Source organism: Carcharodon carcharias, chromosome 20, assembly GCF_017639515.1.
Source record: "Carcharodon carcharias isolate sCarCar2 chromosome 20, sCarCar2.pri, whole genome shotgun sequence".
NCBI classification, from domain to species: Eukaryota; Metazoa; Chordata; class Chondrichthyes; order Lamniformes; family Lamnidae; genus Carcharodon; species Carcharodon carcharias.
Genome location: NC_054486.1, coordinates 100,709,326 through 100,736,593, shown reverse-complemented (window position 1 = coordinate 100,736,593; position 27,268 = coordinate 100,709,326). Strand labels below are relative to the sequence as shown.

The following is a 27,268-nucleotide window of genomic DNA, read 5'->3' as shown; positions in this document are numbered from 1 at the left end:
AACACACAGTTATCAAAGGAGGCAATTAAAGGAAGAGAAAGAGGTAGCAAAGCAAGATGACATAGGAACAAAGTTGCAAAGAATAAGGGTGTATTGACAGAAAGAATTGTCAAAGACAACAGACAGGATCAAATGGAAGGCAATGCATTAAGGTGATGGGAATGTAGTTGTAATGCGACCGGACTAACGATCCAAATACCTGGATTGGTGCTCTGGGGATGAAAGTTCAAATCCCACAAAGCAGCTAGGGGAATTCAAATTCAATTAATTCATAAATCTATAATAAAAAGTTAGTTTCATTCGTGATGATAATGAAACTACTGAATTCATAATTCTCATTTAGGGAAGGAAATCTGCTGTCCCGATCCTACCTGAGCTACATCTGATTCCAGGCCCTCAGCAACATGGCTGCACTTTGAAATCACCTAAGCAAGCCACTCAGCTGTATCAAACTGCCACAGAAAAGTTAAAGAATAAAACTGGATGGACTACTCGGCATCAGCATATGAAACGATAAAGGGACACCATGTAGCTCTCCTCACTAACGTGGACGTTTGTGCCAAGATTGGAAAAACTGTCCCAAGACTTATCAAGTGACAGCCTGACAGTCATACTGACCAAATCATACCATACAGCCAATATCCCAGACATCACCAGACCTGGGGACATCCTGTCCCACTGACAGGAAAGGACCACCAGAAGTGGCAACACAGTGGTACACAGTTGGAAGGGAGTGGCCCTGTGAGTCTTCAACATTGATGCCTTATCCTATAAAGTCCCATGCCATCAGGTCAAACATGGGCAAGGAAACCACCTGATTATCACCTATAGCCCTCCCTTAACCGATGAATAAGTACTCCGCCATGTCAAACACCACTTGGAAGAAGCACTGAGGGTAAGGGCATAGAATGTAATCTGGGTGGAGGACTTCAATGTTCATCCCCGAGAGTGGCTTGGTAGCATCATGAATGACTAAGTTGGTCGAGTCCTGAAGAACATATCTGCCAGACTGGACTTGCGGCAGGTGGTGGCAGAACCAACAAGAGGGAAAAACCTACTTGACCCCATCCTTACCAATTTACCTGTCGCAGGTCCATCTGTCCATGACAGTGTTGGTAGGAGTGAGCACTGCACCGACAAATCCCTCTCTTCACACTAAGCACACTATACATTGTGTAATGTGACACCATTACCTAAATGGGATAGATTCAGAACAGATCTAGCAACTCAAAACTGGGCATTCATGAGGCGCAGTGGGCCATCAACATTAATAGAACTGTATTCAACCACCATCTGTAACCTCATGATCCAGCACATTCCTCAGTGTACCATTACCAAATTTTCCATCCCACCCGCTGTGGAGATTGTCACAGGCATGACAGAAAATTTGTCTGGAGCAGCAAAAGAGCCATTGTTGGGAGGGATCCACAACTCCCACCTCTGGCTCAATGAGGAATGTAGGTATGCATACCAGCAGCAGCATCGGACATACCTAAAAATGAGGTGCCAACCTGGTAAGACTCAATCACAGGGCTACATGCAAACTGAATAGCAGAAACAGCTGTGTGATCCCACAATTAATAGATCAGATCATAGCTCTGCAGTCCTGCCACATCCAGACACGAATGATGGTGGATAATTAAATAACTAACAAGAGGAAATGGTTCCACAAACATCCCCATTTTCAATGGGGCTGGTGTCCTGCATGTGAGTGCAAAAGACAAGTCTGGAGCATACGCAACCAACCAGTAGTGGATGATCCACCTCAATCTCCTCCTGTGCTCAACTACATTACAGACAATTTGATTCACTTCACATGATAAAAAAAAGGTCAAAGAAACTAGATACAGAAAATGCTACGGGCCCTGACAATATCCTGGCAGTAGTACTGAAGGCTTGTGCTAATCGTGCTCCTAACAAGTTGTTCCAATAAAACCACAACACTAGATTTTGCCAAAATGTGGAAAAGACGCCCTGTCCACAAAAAAGCAGGACAAGGTCAACCTGGCCAATGGCCACCCATCAGTCTACTCTCAATCTTTAGCAAAGAAATAGAAGGTGTCGCTGATAGTACTATCAAGTGGCACTTAGCAAAAACCTGCTACCGATGGTCTGTTTGGGTTCCACCAAGGATGCTTGACTCCAGCTCTCATTACAGCCTTGGTCCAAACATGGATAATAGAGCTGAACTTAAGAGGTGAAAAGAGAGGGATTGCCCTTGACATCAAAGCAGCATTTGACAGAGAATGCATCGAGGAGCCTTAGCAAAATAGAAGTCAATGGGTGTCGGAAATAGTCTCCACTAGTTGAAATCACAACTACACAAAGGGCGATGACTGCAGTCGTTGGAGTTTAATCATCTCAGCTCCAAAATATCTTTGTACGAGCTTCTCAGGGCAGTGTCCCAGGTCCAACCATCTTTAGCTATTCTATCAATGATCTTCCTTCTAACATAAGGTCAGAAGTGGGGATGTTTGCTAATGATTGCATGGTGTTTAGTACCATTGACAACTTCTCAGATACTGAAGCAGTTCATGCCCATATGCAGCAAGACCTGGACAACATTCAGGCTTGGGCTAATAAGTGGGAAGTAACATCTATGCCACATAAATGCAAGGGAAATGGCCATCTTCAACAAGAGAGAATCTAAAGATCACCCCATGGTGTTCAACCGTGTTACTATCACTGAATCACCCCATCATCAACAATCCTGATGGTCACTATTGTCCAGAAATTTAACCAGAACAATCATATAAATAATGTGGCTACAAGGAGCTGGGAATTATGCTGCAAATAACTCACTTCCTGATTCCTTAAAGTCTGTCCACCATCTATAAAGACACAAGTTAGGAATGTGATGTCCAGCTCCAACAACACTAAAGAAGCTCAACAACATCCAAGACAAAGCAGCCATCTTGATTGCCACTGCATCCACCAGATTAAACATTCACTGCTTCCAACACCAATGCACAGAGGCTGCAGTGTACTACCATCTACAAGGTGCGCTGCAACAACTCCCCAAGAATCCTTCAACAGCACCTTCCAAACCCGCAACCTCTACCACCTCCAAAGATATGGACAGCTGATGCATGGGAATGCCACCTACAAGTTCAAGTCACACACCATCCTGACTTGGAACTGTATTGTTGTTCCTTCACTGTCACCAGGTCAACAACTTGGAACTGCTTCCCTCACAGCACTGTGGGTATACATACACCACATGGACTCCAGCAGTTCAAGGAGGCAATTAGGGATGGGCAATAAATGCTATGCTAGCCTTACCAGAGACGTTCTCATCCGCAAATGACTAAAAAATGTCAGAAAACTTGTACATAAATTTAATGGCATACGAACATGCGAAATAAGAGAAGTAGGCCATTCAGCCCCTTGAGGCTGCTTCGCCATTCAATACAATCACATCTGATCTGTTTGTGTTTGGAGTTCTACATTCCCATCTACCCCTGATGACCTTTGATTTCCTTAACAAGGATCTATTTACCTCTGCCTTAGAAACAGTGACCACGCTTCCAATGCCTTCTGAGGCAAAGAGTTCCAAAGTCGCACAACCCACAGAAAAAAATTCTCACCTCTACCCTATAAGAATGACCCCTAATTTTAAAACAGTGCCCTCTAGTTCTGGACTTATCCACAAGAGGAAACATCCTTTTCATGTCCACCTTGTCAAGGCCATTCAGGATCATATATACTTCAATCAAGTCACTCTTCCCTCTTCTAAACTCCTGTGGAACAAGGTCAGCCTGTCCAGCCTATCCTCATCAGACAACCTGCTCAATTCAGGTATCAATCTAGTAAACCTCTTCTGAACCACCTCCAATACATTTACATCCTTCCTTAAATAAGGAGACCAAAACTGCACACAGTATTTGAGATGCCATCTCACCAATGCCCTGTAAAACTGAAGCATGACATCTTTGCTTATATAACAAAAACAGAAAATGCTGGAAAAACTCAGCAGGTCTGACAGCATCTGTGGAGAGAGAAATGAAGTTAATGTTTCGAGTCCGTATGACCCTTCTTCAGAGCTGAAGAGAAGTGGAAACTTCATTCCACATTTGCATTGTCTGCAAATTTAGCTACATGCCTTCGCTCTCCTCATCTTAAGTCACTGATATAAATTGTAAAAAGGTGAGGCCCTAACACAGATCCACTCGGGAATCAACTAGTCACATCCTGCCAATCAGGCAAAGACCCATTTATGCAAACACTGTTTTCTGTCAGCCAGCAAATCCTCTATCCAGGCTAATAGGTTACCCCCTACACGAGCTTTTATTTTCCGCATTAACCTTTGATGCGGCACCTTACCAAATGCCTTTTGGAAATCCAAGTACACTACTTCTACAGGCTCCATTTTATCCACAGCACGTTACTCCTTTAAAAGATTTCTAATAAATTGGTTAAACATGATTTTCCTTTCACAGAACCATGCTGACTCTTCCTGATTGCCTTCCATTTTTTCTAAGTTCCCAGCAAAAACCTCTTTAATGATTGTCCACGACAGTCATCAAATCAACTGGCATATAGTTCCTTGTTTTCTGTCTCCCTCCCTTCTTGAAAAGAAGGGGTTATATTTGCTATTTTCCAGTCTGATGGAACCTTTCCAGAATCTAGGATAGGGAATTTTGGAAAATTAACACCAATGCATCTACTACCTCATTAGCTACCTCTTTTAAACCCTAGAATTAAGTCCATCAGGGCAAGGAGACTTGTCAGCTTACAGCTCCATCAGTTTGCTCAGTACCGCTTCCCTCTCTCCCCTCCACCTCCTGACTTACAGCTATTCACAGAATGCAGAAGAGGCCCTTTGGCCCATCGAGTCTGCACTGACTCGTGAGAAACACCTGACCTACCTACCTAATCCCATTTACCAGCACTTGGCCCATAGCCTCGAATGTTATGACATGCCAAGTGCTCATTCAGGTACCTTTTAAAGGATGTGATATAACCCACCTCCACCACCCTCCCAGGCAGCGCATTCCAGACCTTCACCACCCTCTAGGTAAAAAAATCTTTTCCTCACATCGCCCCTAAACCTCCTGCCCCTCACCTTGAGGTTGTGTCCCCTCGTGACTGACCCTTAAACTAAGGGAAACAGCTGCTCCTTATCCACCCTGTCCATGCCTCTTATAATCTTGTACACCTCGATCAGGTCGCCCCTCAGTCTTTTCTGCTCCAGCGAAAACAACCCAAGTCTATCCAACCTCTCTTCATAAATTAAATGTTTCATCCCAGGCAACATTCTGGTGAATCTCCTCTGCACCCCCTCCAGTGCAATCACATCCTTCCTTTAACGTGGGGATCAGAACTGCACAGTACTCCAGCTGTGGCCTCACCAAGGTTCTACACAACTCCAACATGAACTCCCTACTTTTGTAATCTATGTCTCGATTGGTGAAGGTAAGTGTCCCATATGCTTTTTTCACCACCCCACTAACATGCCCCTCTGCCTTCAGAGATCTATGGACACACGCCAAAGTGCCTTTGTTCCTCAGAACTTCCTAGTGTCATGCCGTTCATTGAATACTTCCTTGTCAAATTACTCCTTCCATCTCACACTTTTCAGGGTTGTATTCCATCTGCCACTTATCTGCCCATTTGACCATCCCGTCTATATCTTCCTGTAGCCCAAGACACTCAGCCTCACTGTTAACCACCCTGCCAATCTTTGTGTCATCCGCAAACTTACTAATCCTCCCCCTCCACATAGTCATCTATGTCATTTATATAAATGACGAATAAAAGGGGACCCAGCACAGATCCCTCTGGTACGCCACTGTACACTGGCTTGCAGTCACTAAAGCATCCTTCTGTTATCACCCTCGGTCTCCTACAACTAAGCCAATTTTGAATCCACCTCATCAAATTACCCTGTATCCCATGTGCATTTGCCTTCTTTACAAGCCTCCCATGTGGGACCTTGTCAAAGGCTTTGCTGAAATCCATATAAACTGCATCAACCGGACTACTACCCTCATCTACATGCCTAGTCACCTCCTCAAAAAATTCAATCAAATTTGTTAGGCATGACCTCCCTCTGACAAAGCCATGCTGACTATCCGTGATCAAACCTTGCCTCTCCAAGTGGAGATAGATACTCTCCTTCAGAATTTTCTCTAATACTTTCCCTACCACTGATGAGAGACTCACTGGCCTGTAGTTCCCTGGTTTCTCTCTACAACCCTTCTTAAATAGCGGAGCTACATTAGCTGTTCTCCAGTCCTCTGGCACCTCCCCCGTGACCAGTGAGGAATCAAAAACTTGGGTCAGAGCCCCTGCAATCTCCTCCCTTGCCTCCCTCAGCCATCTAGGACACAAATCATCTGGACCTGGATATTTGGCCACTTTTAAGCCTGCCAATACCTCCAATACCTTGACACTCCCTATATCAATTTGCTGAAGAACCTCGCAGTCTCTCTCCCCGAGTTCCATACCTTTATCCTCATTCTCTTGGTAGAAGACTGACGTGAAGTATTCGTTCAACACTCTACTGATATCCTCTGGTTCCACCCATAGATTTCCCCCTTGGTCCTTATGGGCCCTACTCTTTCCCTGGTTATCCTCTTCCCATTGATATGCATATCTTGGGATTTTCCCTACTTTTACCAGCCAGAGTTTTCTCATATCCCCTCTTTGCTCTGCGAGTTGCTTTCTTAAGCTCCACCCTGCACTTTCTGTACTCCACTAATGCCTCTGCTGATTTGCTCCCCTTGTACCTGCTAAAAGCCTAGCTTTTCCTTCTCATTATATCCTGAATATCCCTGGTCATCCATGGTTCTCTGGGCTTGTTACTCCTTCCTAACACCCTAGAGGGAATATGTTGAGCCTGTACCCTCCCCATTTCCTTTTTGATCGCCCCCTCACCACTGTTCCTCTGTAGATTTCCCTACAAGTAACTGTTCCCAGTTTACATTGACCAGATCCTGCCTTATTTTACTAAAATCTGCTCTTATCCACACCAATCCAAAACATTTTTTTGCAACTTGTCTATTTCTTTGTCCATAGCAAGCTTAAATTGTACCATATTGTGGTCACTCACTAAAATGCTCCCCCGCCACCACCTCAGCCACCTGTCTGGCTTCATTCCCCAGAATTAAGTCCAGCACTGCGCCATCCCTTGTTGGGCCCTCTACTTACAGTCCTAAAAAGTTCTCGTGTACACATTTCAAGAAATCCACTCCATCCAAGCCCTTAACACTATGTCTATCCCAATTAATGTTGGGAAAGTTGAAATCACCTAACATAATTACCCTATTGTTATTGTTTTTACAAACTTCTGCAAATTGTGCACATATTTGCTCCTCAATTTCCGCTGACTATCTGGGGGTCTATAATAAACACCTAACAATGTGGCTGCCCCTTTTTTATTCCTAAGCACTATCCACAAAGCTTCATTCGATGCCCTTCCAAGATATCATTTCTCCTCACTGCAGTAACTGAGTCCTTAACTAATAATGCAACTCCTCCTCCTCTTTTACCCCCTCCCGTCTCACCTGAAGATTCTATATCCCGGAATGTTGAGCTGCCAATCCTGCTCCTCCCTCAACCACGTCTCTGTGATGACTACTACATCACAATTACAATTTTACCTGTAATACTCCTGGCATTAAAGTAGAGGCCATCCAGCCTTACTCCCTTGAAACTTAATGCAGCTGTACGCCCTCTGACTTGATTGTTTTGCTGTATTACGATGTGTCCCTATTCTGCTAACGTTCTGTGTCCCCTCCCCCTGCCAAATTAGTTTAAACTCCTCCCAACAGCACTAGCAAACTCACCCACAAGGATGTACGCCCCGCTCTGGTTCAGATGTACACCGTCCTGCTTGTACAGGTCCCACTTTCCCCAGAAACAGTCCCAGTGATCCAGGAATCTAAAACCCTCCCTCCTGCACCAACCCTTAAGCCACGTATTCAGCTGCGCTATTCTCCTATTTCTGAGCTCACTAGCACATGGCACTGGGAGTAATCCAGAGATTACAACCTGAGAGGTCTTGCTTTTTAGTCTACTGCCCAACTCCCTGAAGTATTTCTACCTATGTCATTGGTACCAACAATGTACCATAACCTCTGCCTTATCACCCTCACCCTTCAGGATGCCCTGCAGCCGTTCAGTGACATCCCGGACCCTGGCACCAGGGAGGCAACACACCATCCTAGAGACACGTTGATGGCTACGGTAGCGCCTATCTGTTCCCCTGACTATAGAATCCCCTATTACTATTGCTCTTAGTCTCTTCCTCCCCTTCTGTACAGATAGGCTGCTGGTGGTGCCAGAACCTTGGCTCTATCTGCACTCCCTGGAGGAACCAGCGCCCTCATCAGCCTCCAAAATGGAATACCGATTTCTGAGCACTACCCCAGGGGGCTCTTGAACTACCTGCCTGTTTCTCTTGGACTGCCTTCAAGTCCCTTCATCTGCAGTGTGACCACCTCTCCAAACGTGCTATTGACAATGGTCTCAGACTCACAGATACTCCACAGTGTCCCCAGCCGCAGTTCCTGCTCTGAAACCCGAGCTTCCAGGAGCTGCAGCTGCACACACTTCCTGCACACATGCTGGTCCCAGGCACTGGAAATGTTCCTGGCTTCCCACATGGAGCACACCACGGCTTTGAGCTCTCCTGCCATGAGTTATCCCTTTAAATTAAACCTTTTAAGTCAATTACTCTAGGGCCCTTCTTTCCTGAACTGTGGAATATTCTCTAATTCCATATTACTGGAATTTTTTAATATTCATTCATGTGGACATCGCTGGCCAGGCCAGCATTTATTATCCATCCCTAGTTGCCCTAGTTCAGAGGGCATTTAGGAGTCACATGCTGTCTCACCAATGCCCTGTAAAACAAGCATAACATCCTTCTTTTTAATACAAAAACAGAAAATGCTGGAAAATCTCAGCAGGTCTGACAGCATATGTGGAGATAGAAATGAAGCTAATGTTTCGAGTCCATATGACCCTTCTTCTGAGCTGACGAGAAGTGGAAACTTCATTCCACATTTGCGTTGTGTAAATTTAGCTACATGCCTTCGTTCCCCTCATCCAAGTCACCGATATAAATTGTAAAAAGCTGAGGCCCCAGCACAGGCCCAGGTAAGGAAGACAGGTTTCCTTCCCTAAAGGGCATTAGAGAACCAGATGGGTTTTTATAACAATCGACAATGGTTTCATGGTCATCATTGGATTTTTAATTCCAGATTTTTATTGGATTCAAATTCCACCATTTGCCGAGGTGGGGTTTGAACCTGGGTCTCTGGATTATTTGTCCAGCGACAATACCACTATGCCATCGCCTCCCCCTTATATATCCTCTATAGTGAAGGCAGAAGCAATATATTTGTTCATTTCATCCACCTTTTCCTTATTGCCTACTATTAACTCCTCATTCTCAAAGGGCCAACATGCACTTTATATACTCTTTTCCTGTTTAAATGCCTGTAGAAACTTTTGTTAACCATATTTACATTTCCAGTTTTACATTTCCTCTCATACTCTAATTTCTTTCTCTTGATTAACCTTTCCGTCATTCTGTTCTTTATATTCTGACCAATCATCTGGCCTGCCAGTCATCTTTGCACAGTTATATGCTTTTTCCTTAAGTTTGATGCTTTCCCTAACTTCTATAGTTAACCTGTACAGAGAATCAGCTACTTACATCCAGTTTCTTTCTCTTTGGTGAAACTTCAGATGTCTGTGCAGATGCTCTCTTCAAGCTTTGTGATGAATTTTGATCCATTGTTACACCATTCATTGCAGGCTCCTAAACAATGTCCAGAAAACATGAGAGTTGAGCTGCCTGTTTATTGCTATCCCTTTGAGAGCTACCATTTGTCAGATAGAATGAACAAGTGCCATAATAAGAAAAACCTAAATCTGTACCTGATAACACAAAACCATATATTATTGCACTACAATTATTTGTGCATACATCTGTACACTAGGGCAGAATATAACACAATAAATAAGTAGATGACCATCTGGTCCCTTGATTCTACTACATCGTTCAATATGATCGTGGTTGACCTTCTGCCTCAGCTACACTTTTCTAAACGTATAAAAGAATTCCACATTTAAAATTCTACTCTTTCAAAATTGGAGGACATAGGATTCAGAAAATAAATACAGAACTGAGAACTCATCATCTCAACATAGAAAGACCTGTTCTTATCTTGGCCTTTGGGCTGACATGCCAGCGGTTTTGCCTAAGCAACATCTGAGTAAGTCTCACCTTGGTAACCGGCAATTTATGTCAAAGATATACTTAAATTTACAGGGTTAATATTTTTAATAATTTTCCCATTATACAAAGTAGCTACAGGTATTCACAATTCTTTTTTGTATGAAATTTTATGATCCCCAGCTGAGGTCACCAATGGGCAATCTGATCTATGGGTGGAACCTAGTTTGAAAGATCCTAACTTTTATTTGTTTGTTTAGGTATGTGGAGAGGGGCTACTGAACAGTGTCACCAGAGTCAGCTAACGAACTCCTTCGCCCACAACTATATCTTTACAGATATATAATATTTGTAAGGATAACACAAGTTACAAAAGCTATCTTATACTCCACTGTTCACACTAAGTACGGTCCATGTAAACCAATTTGCGACCTGTGGTCAGACACACCACACTCTGAAACCAAGTGACAGATGCCAACCCAGACAGGTGCTATGGATCTTGCCTCAACTCCCCCTGGGGATGCATGTTACACTGTGAGCCAACCAGTCTCACCAAACTCTTTCACATGAGGTTTTTCAATCTCCACTTTCCAAGAACTGGCCTTGGAATCTTCTCCCAAACCGATGCTTTCTCTCAAGACACCTTCCATAAGAGCTCACTCCTAGGGTTTCAAACTCTCCTTCCGATGTTCTTCTTCCCCTGGGTCGCCACGTGTTCAAGCTTTCTTCGACGCACTCTCCCTCACCGACTCAGCTGTCAACAGTACATCACTGCCTCACATGCCCACAGCAAAAAGTAATAGTTTGTCTTTGGACCTTCTGACTTCTCACAAGCCTTTAAATTGCTATGACTCTGCTTCCTGCAGGCTGGAACTTTAAGCTTGAAATTTGGAACCGTTCTCTGCCCCTCACTCTTAATAGGATCTTTTCCAGGCTCCTGTCCTTCCTTTGACTAGAAGGTCTGCTTGGGGCTTTCTCCTGTTCCATTCCCCTGGATTCTTGGGAAATTTTTTCTTCATCTCGGGACTGGCTATCTGTCCCCTTTGTTCCAGCCTCTCCCTGGCAGCTAATTTCAACCAACTTTAGCTTGGGATAACTATCTGCCTCTTCTAGGCTGCTTCGGCCTGGCAGCTGTCTTCAAAACTGAACTCAAAAACTGCTGTTTCTAGTGTGTGTGTCTGTGGGAGGGACCTGCCTCTCTGGATCCCTGTGCAACAGCTCAGTTTTTCTACTCCTGTGTTTCCTTAACTTGTCTTACAGTTGTAAACTCTCATTAGAAATGCAGGCACCTTTTAAAGTGAAACTAAAACTCAACTTGACCTTTTCTTGACACACAGATACAGAAATGTAAATCAAACTTAAACATTAAAGCTAAAACTCACTCCTAACACCCACAAACACCAATATGACTTAAACTATCTCTATTTCCTAATGATTTAAAAATGGAATGAAATCAGTCACTTAATGGCAGAGCATGTTATTTCAACAAGGGTAGTGGGAGTGTAGCTTGAATTCTGTTTCTTATAAGTGCTCAATTATGCTGCTGAATCATTTTTCTTCTGCTAACCTGTCATACAAGAATTGAAAGTTAGTAGTAAAACAGCAATCAAATTAGCTGAATTTTTATGGTCAAGAAGCACCAATTCACAGCATCGTGGGCTGATGGTTAAATTTCAGAACCACACAGGAAGGTGATTTCTACTGCATCCTCTGGGCAGGTTTAAAATAAATCAGTCAAGTTTGGCAGCTCCAGGATACAACATGCAAGTACCTCCTAGTTTTAACAAGTCAACTGACAATTTTTTTTTTACATGAGAGCTCGCAATTTACAACAAATATATCACAGACTTTGGTCTGTGAAAGATGAAACTATTGAGTTTGAGCTACTGTTTGACAAGTGGCACAAAATAACAAGTGTTAGATACACAAGAGTAGAAGTTCTGTTTAAACTGCGTATAAGTAAAAAGAAAAACAGTTAACCCTCCAATCTTTCAAACTCCATACCACACTACTGCTTTCTCTCAACTAATTAGCAGTTTTTTTTTGGTCAACTGAGCGTTTGACACACCAGAAACCCATCACCATGTCTCATTCTGAACTACTGAAAAATCCACAGTTTCTACTGTCCTGATATTGAATTTAGGCACTCTTCTCATGGGAATGAAGAGATTTTATTAAACATAGTTACCTAGAAGTTTGCATGCACAGCATGGATAAGTGCTTTGTTGGTTAAACCCAAGGTTATCAATACAGGGCACCAGCAAATTTCTCACCATTTATCCATTTCATAACAATCCCATCCTTTAACCTTCAGGATTACCTGGACACAAATAGTAAGAATTCCAGCCCTTCGATGATAATCTACCTCCAAGGTGTATTATTGAGCCAGATTAGCTGGTCATTCATTACCCAAATCATCAACTGACACCTGGAGCACTGAATATCTGCCTGACTCAGGAATCAACTTTGCTGCAGAGAACCTGCTCAGTTTCACTCTCACTTTAGGAAGGCTTCCTTCTTTTTTCCTCCAAATTCCCAAAAAGACAGTAAATTAGACTGTCTTCATGCTAACCAGCATAAAAAAAGCTAAAGCAGAAACAAATTTAAGTTACAATAATTGAAAAAGTACCTGTTTTGAGATCCTCAACTGTGGGAAATACAGAAATTCAGCACAAAAATAAGCTTACAAACCTCGTTCTTTGTGGATTCATTTGTAAGTGGTGATGCCGGTCTTTTTCTCCCAGAGATAACAGGGCTGGATCCTTTTGTGGCTGCACTTGGAGACTGATTGCTGACACACGTAGACAAAACCCAGTTGATTGCTGACTTTGGCTGTGCAGTAGAAGGTGTGGGAGAGGCCTGAGGAATGTGTTCACTGGATGATGAAGATGAGCCTAGGAGAGAGAGAAGATAAATCCACACAAGTTATTTAACTAGTCACATAAATGGACTTGAAATAATAACATAGTGGAGTCATCAACTGAAAACTGAAGCACTCAGTCTTTCATGCCTCCTGTCTTTAAGTCAGTTTAAATTCTCAGTTAAACTTTTTACTGTCATTGTGATCTTCCTTATTCTTTGAGAACCAGTTCAACCTCTATATATATCCTCAGATAAGGGGGAAAAAACCTATGCCTCTAAGAAATCAACAGTATGTGGTCAAGGAATTCTCCCCTTGCTGTACACGAAGCCTGGTGTGAGCATCAAGTTTTTTGCCTAGAGCTGTTAGCGTTGATATCCCACAACACAAGCAGAGGAGCTGAATCCAGACCCAAATCAGATGAGAAACATGGGGTAGATTGAGAGTGATGTCCCCTGTAAGCTGTGCGGAAGCACAGCCATGCAGGGAATAGGCCATGCAAAAACAACGGTCCCTTTAAGATGAGCACATGCACGGCTGTGCATCAATAGTGAAGGGACTGTGCAGTGCAACAAGCCAACCTCGCACAGCAAAATGAAATGAAAGGGGAAATTGGTTGGGATGGAGCCTTGCAACTGTTAGCGGAATTTCTTCCAAAGGGATTGTCTATAATAATTGAAACCGCAAAACAGACAAATAGATATGCTATCACACATCACTTACTTCATAAACCACAAAATAATAAAAAATACATTATCCTTTGTGTAATCCTTGGCCCCATAAAGCACAAGCAATTCTTTTTTTTGAGGGCTGGGGATAGATAGAAAAGATAGCAATATATTTGTATCAAGGCATAAGAGGTAAGTGCATTTTATGACCGGGTTCAAAGCTACTGTCTGATCTCACTAAGCCCAGGCACAGCAAGGTTTCAGAAGAAGCAAAAGAACATAGGCACTCTAGGACTATGACATGTACCTTGTGAAAAGGTTTAGAGAAGCTCACCCTTCACCAACACACTCCTTCATTCAACTTCTAACCATCTAGAAAGGGTTGCTACTCACCCCCTGAGCTGGGAATGGAATTTCTTTTGGAAGGACTAGTCTCTGATTCCACCTGGACTTCTGAATTCTGAACGCTTGTCAATGCAGCAGTAACAGGACTATATCAAATGAGAAGAAGAAAAGTTACCGAACAGCACACTCATGCATGACTAATTGCCATGAAAATACAAGAAGAAAATACATAAAGGATCATGTACGGGAATTTTTTAAAACATCACTTTCGCTTCCTACATTTCGTACATCCCAACTAATTCACCTGAAATTGTTCTAAAGAGTTCCATCAGGTAGAGGAATGGAAAACTGTAGCCCTTACCTCAAAATTCACCTCCAAAAATACATCTAGGTAATTTAAGAAAAAAACAAGCTGAACGCCAGTTACACGATGGAGAAACTAAAATCTGTTACTGTATAAGCTTTTTATGAAAAATACTCAATTATCAAATCACTATATGTTAATACCAAGAATTCAATCTCATTAGATCACATGGGCATGTGCGAGTTTGCTTCTCATTTTCAACCTATACTGCTGGCCAGCAGCCATACGAAAGAAAGCCAAATACATAACCCTGCGTCAGTACATAGCCTTTCCATTGGCAAATCCTCACGTGAAACTGTATCTCCTTTGCAGCCCCAGCTAAAGCTTCAGAGGAACTCGGAGGGCCAGACACGCAGTGTGCATGTCCACTGGCATGTGGACAGGCGCTGGCACTCATGAATCAATCTCCCAGCTATGAACGAATAGCTCTGCTGCCCTAAAGATGCTTCATGAAAGTTGAAGGCTAAGGGAGTAAACCCTGACAAAAAAAAGTCGGGAGTGGAGCCAAAAAGTAGACTGTCTAAATATGTCATCTTTCCAGCAACTTCTTCAATCAAGCCGGTGCCAACATAGTGCTTTGCAAACCTTTGGACTCAATCAGGGAGGTCGAGAGGAGGTCCAATCGTTTAGGCAACCCAAGCTCTACATATATTTTGCCCAGGCTTCCACCCTGGAGAGGACTGCAGAGCATTAACACAAATAAGGAAGGCACCATCATGCCCCACTAGTCAGCCACCGCCCATTTAAGTTGGGCAGCCCTTGACAAGTAAGGTGCTGACCAGCCACAGTCCAACTGCTTGGAGCTTAGAGTCTCTGCTCAACAAGTGGACGGAATCCATTGCACCAGGCAAAAAGCTTAAAGAATGAAGATGCCCAACTCTTAAGCTGGCAAGCTATAAAATCAGTGCACGGTACTGACAGATGACTTGCAGATGATTGATATTATGCACAGGACAGTCGTGACTGACATGGAACTTTAATGGCTGAATATTGACGTAGCTTCCCTACAACAGGCCAGTCTCGCTGAGAGTTGATCACTGGATGAAAAATATTACACGTTCATCTGGCAGGGAAGAGAGGGGAAATACGTGAGCAAGTTGTAAGGAACCCTCTACGCTCCATTATAAGGCAGCTCCACAAATGGCTCAGCACGTGTTCTCCCCATCTCTCAACTCAAACACAGCCAGTTAACCTCATGAGTGTCTATGCTCCAACACTGTGCTCCACTCCAGACGTGAAAGGTCAGTTCTATGATGAGCTTAACATTGCTAACAGCAGAATCTGCAAATCAGAACACCTTTATCTACTGGGGGATTTCAACACAAGAGTGGGCTTGAACCATGAGGCAAAGTCCTCTACCTTCGGACATCATGGTCTGGGAAAAATAAATGAGAATGGGCAGAGACTTCTTGAGCTTTGTGTAACTAACACCTTTTCGAATAAACCATGCCACAAGATACCCTGAAGACATTCAAGATCAGGCCATTGGCATCAGCTGGATCAGATACAGCAGACATGACTCTGAACAAGATTCTCAACACACGCAGCTATCACAGCACTAACTGCGAAACAGATCACTCACTGGTATACACCAGGGTTAGGATACAACCCTTGCATTTTTTCATTCAAAACAGAAACTCAATTCTCATATGAACATCAGCCCACTACCCACCCAGATAAAAAACCAACAGTTCCTTGAATTGATTGAACAGCTACCCTCCCGCATTCCCACACAAGTGCAGAAGTGAAATGGAAATATACTTCAAGGCACCATCGACAATGCTGCACTCTCAGCATAAGGGAAGTAAGAGTAGAAAAATGCTGTCTGGTTCGAGACTAACATCACTGTCATCGAAGTCAAGCTCTCATTAATTATAAGAGATACCCAAGCAAGCAGACTCTGAATGCACTATGAACCGCACAAAGTGAAGTCTAACGGAATGCTAGACAGTGCGGCAATGACTACTGGTTACAACTTTGCCAGAATATCCAGATATCCTTTGACACAGGGAATGCTAGGGAAATGTATGAAGAGATCAAAAAGACAGCACATCCACCAAAGAAAACAGCTCCATTGAAAACGAAGGTAGGGGAGGTCATCATCAACAGCAGTAAATATTTGGAGAGAAGGGTGGAACATACTCTAGGGGGGGAAACACTGAACCACAGAATCTCTAGACACCTAAGAAAGCTTGCCAGTCATGGAAAAGCTGGATAGTGAACCCAGTGAAGAAGTTTAGCAAAGCAATTGACCCAACTGCCATGGGCAATGCTCCAGGTGCTGATGCCATACCACCTGAATTTGTCAAGCAAGGAAACCTGCACTCCTGTAGCATCTGCGCAAACTTCTCTGTCTCTACTGGAGGGAGGGGACACTGCCCAAGGCTGTGTGATGCAAAGATTGTGACCCTATACAAGAACAAGGGTGACTGCAATGACTGCAACAATTATCGTGACATCGCCCTACTGAGCATCATGGGAGAAGTATTTGCCCTTGTTAGGCTGCAGGTCCTAGCTGAACACACCTTTCTTAAATGCCAGTGTTGTTTCAGAACTGGGAGATCTACAATTGACATGGTCTTCTCAGTCTGGTAGCTGCAAGGGAAATGCTGTGAACAAAAGGAGACCACTATATTTTGCCTTAATCGATCTCACCAAGACATTCGACCAAGTGAGCAGTGGCAGTTCACTTGAGGTGTTGTAGAAAATTGGCTGCACACTGAAGCCACTCAATATGATTTTTTTTAATGACAACATGATGGGTAACGTCAGCTATGACAGGGCAACACTGAAACCCTTTGAGATCTACAGTGGGGTCAAACAGGGTTGTGTCTGGCACTCGGGCATATTCCTGTCTTTGCTGCTGCCATCTACAGAGGGTGCCCACTTACACACCAGAACTGATGGAAAGCTGTTCAGCCTTGCTCACCTGAGATCCAAGACAAAGGCGCACCAAATCCTCATGAGCGATTTGCTCTACGCTGACGATGCCACACTAGCATTCCATACCGAGGAACACCTTCAGCGGCAAATGGACAGACCCTCTCACGCCTGTAAAGAGTTTGGTTTGACCATCAGCAACAGGAAGACAAATGTCATGGTCTAGGATGTTGCCATACTGTCATGTATCAATATTGAAAATGTGAGGCTGAAGGTTGTTGATAGCTTCACATGTTTAGGCTCCACAATCACCAGCAATCTTTTGCTTGATGTCAAAATCAACACATGCAACAGAAAAGCTGCAGCTGTTATATCCAAGCTGAGTAAAAGAACACTAAATTGCAACTCCATCAAGCCTGCATCCTCAGCACAATGCTCTGCAGTAGAGAGACCTGGGCTACATATGCTACGCAATACACCTAGTTTCTAGGTTCATTGTGTCAGGCTTAACACTGGCATCTCCTGGCAGGGCAAGGTCACTGACTCAGAGTCGCCCTGGAGCATGCTAATTCTATCAAGCCAATGATGTCTGCACTGGCTTGGCCATGTTAATTGGATGGATGATGGCTGCAAACCCAAAGACATTCTGTAGAGTGAACTGGTCATTGGGTCACGACCTCCTGAGCATCAATATCTCTACTATAAGGACATTAGTAAGTGAGATAGGCAGATGGAGAACACTGACATTGACAACTGGGAGACAGTCGCTGACAGCTGGAAGCTGACTGTTTGGAAGGGCACTGGAAGAGGTGAGCAGAAACGAAAAGCTCAGCTGGCTGAGAAAAGGGCACAGAGAAAACAGGCCAGTAAATCATGCACTTTCTCAGCTCACTGTATTCCTCTGCAGCAAATGTGGCAGAGACTGCCATGCCAGAGTGGGGCTCCTGGGCCACACCAGGAAATACTCAACACAGAGTTGACTACCATGGTGCAAACCAGATGGTAGGCTGTCACCAATGAGAGCCCATGCATGTGATATTTAGCTACAGAGACTAACATTTGATCAACCCTACTGGAGTTTGTCCCACCATAAATTCTAATAAACTAATATGCTATACAAAACAGTGGGAATATTCTAAATTTTCAAACTGATATTCTGGATGTGATCCCAAGGAGACAGTCTTCAACAAAACCCTTGCATAAAAACAAAAAATGGAGGAAATTACATCCATGTTACCTCTGCGGGCTGTTGGCATTCTGTAATGGACTAGAAGGCACTAGCAGGCTGTGGTCACTATCCAGAGAGGCCTCCATGCTATTTTCATCTTCACAGTTGGCTTTGTTCCCCTCCAATGAATGCTTAAGATGAAAAAGAAGTTTTAAGTAAGTTAGATCCTGAATTCAGAACATGCATTTCCTGACAAATTTCAAGTACCAGCTGTTTGTAATACAATGGTCAGAGTGGGGAAAACAATATTAAAAAGAGAATTAGGTTTGACTAGATTCGGCTAGGCCAATAGATGATTAACCTTCCCCTTCAAAGGTAATAGAATAATTACATACCTTGGAAGGTGGGCGAAGAAAATAAACCATTAAATAAGTACACAAGAAACCAAACCACAAGCCAGACCTTTTCTCAATGCCAAGATCAGGTTCAACCCTCTCCGACCACAGGGAAGAATCAACTTCCCAGTGGAGCTTGGCAATTCAGCACTGTAACTTGCATCCTACCATTCATGAATGCAAGGAATTTAACATACCCTCCTGTTTGCTACAAATTAATAATTAAAACCTTGTATTCAATTAGAACCAGTCTCACTTATTTAAAAATCAATGAGGAAGTAATCATTGATCAGTGGCCTGACAGACTGAATGGAAACAAAAACATATCAAATCATTTCTGTTGGATAGTTGCCTAAACATCAATTATAATGGAATAGCTTCCAAGGATGGAATTTATTTAGCTAGCTATAGCTGGCAGTATTTTGGCAGACTAAAAAATAAATCCAACTATTTTTGCAGTCCAACAAACCACTTCATTTACAAAAGATGATGGAATAAATGATATCTGATAATATGTAACCCAGACCAAAGATTCAATTTACCTAGTTATTTATTACGTTTTGTAACAACTTATACTTTTGGTTATAACAATTGAAAAACAGAATATTTCTTAAAAAGGTGTGCAACTTTTAAGTGTTATGTCCAAAGAGACTTAGGTGTGCTCGTACAAGGAACACAGAGTTAGCATGTAGGTGTAGCAAGTAATTAGGAAAGCAAATGGCATGTTGGCCTTTATTGCAAGAGGATTGGAGTACAAGAAGTGTAGCTGCGATTGTTCAGATTTTGGTGAGGCCACATCTGGACAACTGTACTCAGCATTGGTCTCCACATTTAAGGATATACTTGCATTGGAGGTGATACAGTGAAGCTTCACTAAATTGGTCCCTGGGATGAGGGGGTTTGTCCTGTGATGAGGCGCCAAATAAATGGGGCAATCTCATTGAAACCTACAAAAGCCTGAAGAAACATGATAAGGTCGACATTGAGAAATTGTATTCACTGGTTGGGAAATCTAAAACGTTGGGGCACAGCCTCAGGGTAAGGGGTCAATCATTTAGGACTGAGATGAGGAGAAATTACTTCATTCAAAGGAATTCTCTATCCCAGAGGGTTATGGATGCTTCATCATTGAATATATTTAAGGCTGGGATGTACAAATTTTTGATGTCTCAGGGAATTAAGGAATATGGGGAGCAGGCGGGAAAATGGAGTTGAACCCAAGATCAGCCATGATCATGTCGAATGTTGGAGCAGGCTTGATGGGCCATGTGTTCTACTCCTGCTCCAATTTCTTGTGTTCTTGTATTCATTTAACAGATGTGCTTACTGAAGTAGCACAGATAGTCTGGAGACAAATTATTCCTTTTACAGATCACCTAATTTAAATATAACAGGTTATGAAATAGGTTACCTTTTTCTTTTTTTGTTGAACATAACTGGGGAGAAGCAGATGGAGCTGTTTCCTTTTCACATGCATTGCTGCAATCCTCATATCTGCTTCGAACATTTTGCTGTTCATTGCTTGCCTATAAACTGTAAGGGTAGGTGAAATTAATCTTCTGCTGCTGACTTATTTTATAATTAACACTATCAAGGGTGCCATCTCTATCCAACACTCTTGAATACAGAGGAAGCGCCAAGAGCAGGAACTTTCCCCCAAATGTTGAAACAGCAGGTAGGAAAATGGAGGAGCCTGTCATTACAGAAAATGTAATTTCAAGTTCAGTTGGAGTAATTAAACATGGTTAGGGCCAATGTACCCTCTAATTATTTTCTGTAGTCGATGGCTGATTCATTTAAGTGCAGGTACCTTTAATTTTTTTTTTGCATGTGTGCGCAGCATCTTAAAGAGGCTAACTTGGGCCCAGGAACTTTTGGGTTGCTGCACAGCTTAGATGGAATATTGGCTCAGGAGCCACAAAGAAAATGCTAAAAGATTTGTACTAAAACTGAACCTCAGTAATTAAATGACAGCTGGGCTTAGAGATATCAGATGGATAGGAAGGTATGGTTCAGATAACCGACACTTGCATAAGGCTAGGAGTCAGCTTTGAGCAAGTGTGGCCATGAATGAGACACATTCAAAACCTGTTCTGCAACAAAACTGTTGACCTCACTGTAAGGCACTTAAAACTTGTCAAATTTAGTTTGGCAGCTGGACAATAAACTTTTATCTGGGCTGTAAGTAAGGGTGGATTAACTGACAGACCCACGTAACCAGGTTCTAAAGTTGCCCCACCATGCTACATTTTTTCCAAAATAAGTTATCTGCAAGGATTTCTGGCATGAAATAATAGCATACTAGCTTCTCAAAATGTTGAATTCCCTGTATATTAACAGTTGCAGAAGTCACAAGACCACAAATGCCTCTTACCAGTATCTGTGAATGACTGAATGTCATAAGTCAGGTCAACACTCAGGTTCTCAGTATTTTCCACTTTCTTAAAGACTATCCCAATGACCCACATTGTGCTAAATTCATCCCTGAAATAGAAAAGCACAGTATGAGACACCTCATGACTTGTAATACTGTATAGAAGTGTGACGCAAAGCATAGCAAACATTTCTTCTCTCAGGTCAAACCACCTTCTAATCTTTTAACACTAATCGCCGTTCATCTTGCATTTTTTTTCTCTTGCTCAGCAACCATTTACAATAAAACAAATTATAATCCTTGAAATGGTCATAAACACTGACAAAATTACTTACTTCTCAGGATTGTCTTTGGGAGCTGGGAATGATTGTGGATTAACGTGAGCCAGAGTAATGAACTCATTCTTTTCTAAACTGCTAATCAGGATTCGGATTTTGGATTCCACCAAGCCCACCCTAAATACAAAAACATTGTTACTGAATGGAGATGAGGAGCTCCAGAAAGCTACATATGGCATTGCACTTTGTCAAGGCTTAACATAACTAAAAGCAGTTTCTATCTAATGGGTTAAAAAAGTGTACCAGTGTTGAGCTATACATCCAAGAAGGTAAGCAAATACAATTTAAAGTGGCAGAACAAATAAACTTGCATTTATATAATGGCTTACCAGGGCTTTCAAGCAATTCAATGCTCAAGATAGAATCAGTTACTTTATAGACAAATGAGGCAAGTGATATATACAAAAAGGTCCCAAAATGAGATGATTAATCAATCAATCTGCTTTTGATGGCAATGGTTGAGAGTAGTATGTTTGCTCCTTGCTCTTCTCCAAATAGTGCCATGGATCTTCATACAGGTCTGAAAATGTGGGTGGGAAGCTAGTTTGTTGTCTCATCCAAAAGACAGCACTTCCAACAGTGCAGCTCTCACTCAGTACATGAGCCAATGTTCTGTGTTCAAGCCCTGAACTCTCAACTCTTACTAAACTACTCCAAGACAGCCCTTTGCCTCTGACCAATACAAGGTACAGAAGGTTAGCTCGTGATAAATCAACATTTTTATTTATTTATTTGTAAGAACAGCTATCTTTTGACAGCCAGAAGTTTTAAGTACACCATACGCATGGCACAGAACATGCTGGCTTTAGATTTTTTTTAAAAAAACATGCTCACCAAGGAACACAAGCAAATGCATTCCACAAGTTATTTTGTGTATTACGTTTAAACTTTCACCCTTTCCTATTCCCCTGACTTAGTGGTGTATGGTTCAAGAGTGCCAAGAATCATTCTGTATCACATACAAGTGTCCACTCCATGTGAAAACCTCAACTGTGACCAAGCATATGCCAATAGGTTACTCAACTGTAGGAGGGGAGAGATGATACAAGGACATTATATCAGATCTGTGTACCCAAACTTGTAATTAGAAAATTGCCAAATCATATTAACAGGCTTTTTTATATTAACTAGCAGCAAGTGTCTTAGCCCCCACATGATACAATCATAATCCAGTAATCAATCTTAAATGCTTATTACAACACAGTCTCAAGAACTTACCATTCTAAGTGCTGTTTTTCCGTTGGGGCACTTGCCAGCAGCACAATGTAATGCCTTTGAAAGGGAGGAGATAAATTACTTTGTGTGTTTTAAATGACAAACTAAGTACTTCAGTCTTGTGAAATACTTGCCAATTTTCACTTCTTTTGAATGTTCTTGGAAATTAATCTTGCTTTTAACTTGCAGTGAATTTCCTTCAAGTTCAGAGCTGAAACTCACCTATTTACTGATGGTTCAGTAAGTATAAGTTCAAGTATAATTCTGGGTTATGCAGAATCGTAGTTCCATTGGAAATGTCATAATTTTACGATTTTTAAAATTTTTATAGATTTGAAAAATGTGCACTGAAAATGATCAAACCCAAATAGGTATAGCCTAATAAAATTTAGTTTATGATCCAATAAATATTATTCTAAAAAGGGACCTTGCTGCACCGGAAAACTTCTCAATGAGAAACTCTAAGCAATCATACTGACAGGTTTTATAATATTATTTATGCCATGGTCCAATTAGATGGACTATGAGCAGCATTTTCACCCAATGTCAGGGAAGGCCAAGGTTATGTGATGACTTTAAATCTCATCAGGGTTTCCAATCATCTCCACAAAGCACAGCAATTCCATTAGCAATTCCTTCTACTATAATAATGACATGGGGGGAAAAAAAGGAAGGCAAGGCTGTGCTTATCATCCTAATCCAACTTCACTTACCACAACCAGGCATGCATGCTGTCCTGCATGCACCTACTTACTAATCTGTTAGCTTTACAGAGACTGGCTCCTAACCAGTAACATACATTCAACAGCTTTTGTCATGTGTGCCCATTACTTACAAGGAGCATTAACAAACAGAATGAGTCATATCGAACAATAAAAAAAGGCGTTTATTTTTAAAAATAAAATCTACATACATTTACAATTATTAACACTGATTAATAACCCAAGGAATTCAGGTAATAAAATGCAATGGATTAAAATTAGTGATCCACATGCCTGTGAGCTCTCTTCCTTCCTCCAACTTGTACATCACTTAGCCTAGCATTTTTGGGTTTGCTAATGTGTACCTCTTGCAGCAACAGCAGAGACAAGAAAGTCAAAAGGTGACCCACACAGAGTTGAGCTGAAGACATTTGATCTAAAACACTGTTGCCCAATAGAAATTGCTAACTGGCTTCATTAATGGCTACAGTGACACCATTTTAGCCATGTGCACTAATTTTAAGTAGAAAACATCTTATATACAATACTGGCAAACATGCTTCAAGCGTATGTTAAATCACTACCACAATTCAGTGTGGAATTTCAAAAATCTGTCATGAATTTAATCAGACAGCATATCTTACTGCAGCTTCGGGATTTATGTCCAGCGCTTGTGAACAGTACTTTGGCTTCAAAGGGCTTGCTGAGAATGTTGACTCACACGAGACGTGCCCTTGCGCTCCATCCAGAGTACAGGTGGATTCACCTTGTCCTGCGCCATGACGTGCCCTGCTGAAATTGCTTGTTATTGGTTGGGATTGGGGTCTGTGGTTATTCAGATTGGTCAAGCTGACCACGATGACAGCTCCCCCCTCCATAATGTTGCTGGTGTTTTCATGGTGCTGAAATCTGATGTTTTCACCCGTGTTGCACACTATTTCACCAGGTAAATCAATAAGCAGTAACCAAGGAAGTAAAGCACACACAATGAAATAACACTCATGAACACTACTTTGCAACGTACCATTTACCAAACGCACAGAAATGTTACAGTACGCATCCATACACCACGTTGATGACAATTAATCACTTTTATTCATCGATTAGCTACACCAGAATTCTAATTAATCACATTTGGCTAGTGACCAGCATACTGAACAACACTTCAAAAGTGTTGCAGAACTCTTCAAAATCAAAGGGCAATACTTGTTCTGTCTACAGAGTATCTTTACTGACATGTTACTTGTAGAGGAAATGGGATAGGCTTGAGTGATATCACTGGGTACCATGAGTATTGCTATTATGGAGGAGAAAAAAAATCAAAACTACTGAAGAGCAAAGTGGTACAGGTTAGTCCCGTCAGTCTTTAACTTCAAACCAGTAATGGAGGAAGGGGGATCAAGAAAGTTAGAATTCAGAGATGGTTACAGTCAAGAGGCGACCATTTGGGCCAAGTATATGCCAATTCTGTGCAAGAGCAACTCAGTCTTACTCCTTTTCCCAATAGCCCTGCAAACCTCCTGTCTTTAGATACTTATCCAATTCCCTTTCAAGTTATACAAGTTATATGCTTTTCTGCTGTAATGTTGACATACAATGAAAGTCAGCTTAACAAAATCAACCAAATGGTCAAACAACAAAGACCTTGAAGAAAACCAAAACAAGAACAGTGAACATCTGCGCATTATTATCATCTTTGCTCCTGGCTCTCCCTACTTTGTCCCTAAAAGGAAAGTTACCTACTTAAATCAGTTAAGCCTTTTGTAATTACTGCTTTCTCACTTTTAGTTTAGTTTTAAGGAAACAAAGATTGAGTTTTTAAATGGTTGAACATAAATAGAAAGCAAGGAAGGTCACTTCCCATCTTATATGGGAATAACGTAACCTTAAAGGATGTAAAGGAAAAAAAATATAAATCACAAAAACTAATATCACAACAAATTATACAATGTAGGTAAAGAGCAATTTAATAAAAATTAACTTCCAAAAATATTTAACCAAACCCTTTATACGTAGATATATTAAAATTGAGCACAGCTCCCCCTACATTGCAAAAATGTAAAACTATAAACATTGTTGAATGCCTTCACAAGGATAGTCAGGACCAAGATGAAGCAGAACAAAAGGGACACGAGACTAGGGCATGGAGTTGTAATTCAGTTCTTACTTTGAAGCCATGCATTCTGTCCTTATTTTTCTTTCTCCATTATAAATTATTCAACTCACATTTATAATGGAAATTGCACGTGTAAACGATTCATGCTGTAAATACACCATCTATCAGAGGCAGCAAGTAGTACTTCCATTGACAAGAAAACAATTAGAGCACAAGCTTTCATTATAAATGTGGATGCAGGAATTTATAATGAGAAAACTTGAATGGCACTGTGCACAAGTGTGGGAATTTTCAATAAATATAATTCAATTATCTGACGTGAAAATACCTACCAGAGCACATACCATCACTGAAGTTTAGAAATTTCAGTGTCAACATCTATAATGAAATTTGCACTCAGCCTCCTTTGTGGTTACCATACTTTTATTTTCAACAGGCTTTTAAAAAATGTGGTTAGAACTTCCACCCTGTTAAGTTGATTATTTTTAGGGTTTGTTACAAGATTATCCATAAAGGTAAATAATCGTGTACATTGTCAATTAAGAGTTTGCAATATGCCAGAACCAATTTTTAGGAACAGCTTAAACACCAGAATTAACAATGTCTCACTGATAGTGGAGCATGACTAACAGCAATCCAAAACTAATTCTAACACCATTAACATTTTCAGTGTCATTCTCAGCTTCAAATATTTATTCAATTTCCGTTAAAATATTCAACAAACTCAATATCTCAACTTCTCCCTCTCATCTCTTCAATGGTAATTTTAAAGTGATGGCCCACCCCCCAATCACTGATTCACAAAAGGAAATAATCTTTCCCTATTCATGCATTCATAATTTAAAAAATTTCTATTAAAACCGCCCCGACCTTCTCCATTCCAGTGGAAATAGCTCAAGTATCTCAGGACTGTTTCCCAGCCATCGCATTAACTGAGTGAATCCAAACAGAATGGCTTTAATGTCCCTTGCTTCACTAAAATGGCATACCACGTTGTAATTATGGCCTAACCACTGCTTTTGTCCTGTGTACCTGCATCCCTACATATGCCTTGTTCATAAATACCCTTTCAACAGAATTTCATTGTGTATATTCACATTCATCTTGCCTTTCAAAAATGGATTCTTCACAGTTTTGCACAATCTACCTATTCCACGAACCTATGCTTTACTGCCCTCGTTTACAAAAATACCTCACCAGTGGAAAGCGGAAATAAAAATAAATGAGAAGTGATGAAACGTTATCGGCACAAGTGACTGTTTCTCTCTCCACAGATGTTGCCTGACCTCCTGAATGTTTCCACCATTTTCTGCTTTTATGACAGGTTTATCTTTCTCATAATCAGTTATTGCTTGTGGTATGGAAGAGGAACAGAGAAACTAGAATCTCCACTCCCTCCAAACCATGCTGGAACAGTAATGAATGCACTTCAAGAGGAAAGAAACCCAATCCTAATAAAGAGGCCTGAGAACCAGTTATTCACTTGTGCTCCCTTTCTGAGGTCACCTCAGCAGAATCTGACAATATCAGAAATCTCTTGTTTTAACCATTGGAACAGAGGTAGGCCATTTAGTCCCTTAAGTCGATTCCACAATTCAATGAGATCATGGCTGCGACCCAAATCCATCTAACTAAAATGCACAATAAGATGCAAT

The 27,268-nt window shown here is 41.7% G+C and overlaps 1 protein-coding gene across 3 annotated transcripts in view; it reads right to left on the bottom strand.

Moving 5' to 3' along the window:
- papola (poly(A) polymerase alpha) overlaps positions 1-27,268 on the bottom strand; it is a 73,863-nt gene that overhangs the window by 7,664 nt on the left and 38,931 nt on the right. The window contains exons 13-20 of one of the 3 annotated variants that reach the window (XM_041214974.1): positions 22,800-22,853; positions 21,579-21,698; positions 21,244-21,353; positions 20,281-20,402; positions 18,544-18,665; positions 14,111-14,208; positions 12,881-13,083; positions 9,668-9,772 (exon numbers count right to left, since the gene is read on the bottom strand). In XM_041214974.1, the coding sequence (XP_041070908.1) occupies positions 9,668-9,772; positions 12,881-13,083; positions 14,111-14,208; positions 18,544-18,665; positions 20,281-20,402; positions 21,244-21,353; positions 21,579-21,698; positions 22,800-22,853 (934 nt within the window). The remainder of the gene's footprint in view (positions 1-9,667; positions 9,773-12,880; positions 13,084-14,110; positions 14,209-18,543; positions 18,666-20,280; positions 20,403-21,243; positions 21,354-21,578; positions 21,699-22,799; positions 22,854-27,268) is intronic. The other 2 variants (XM_041214976.1, XM_041214975.1) reach the window with 2 other exon arrangements.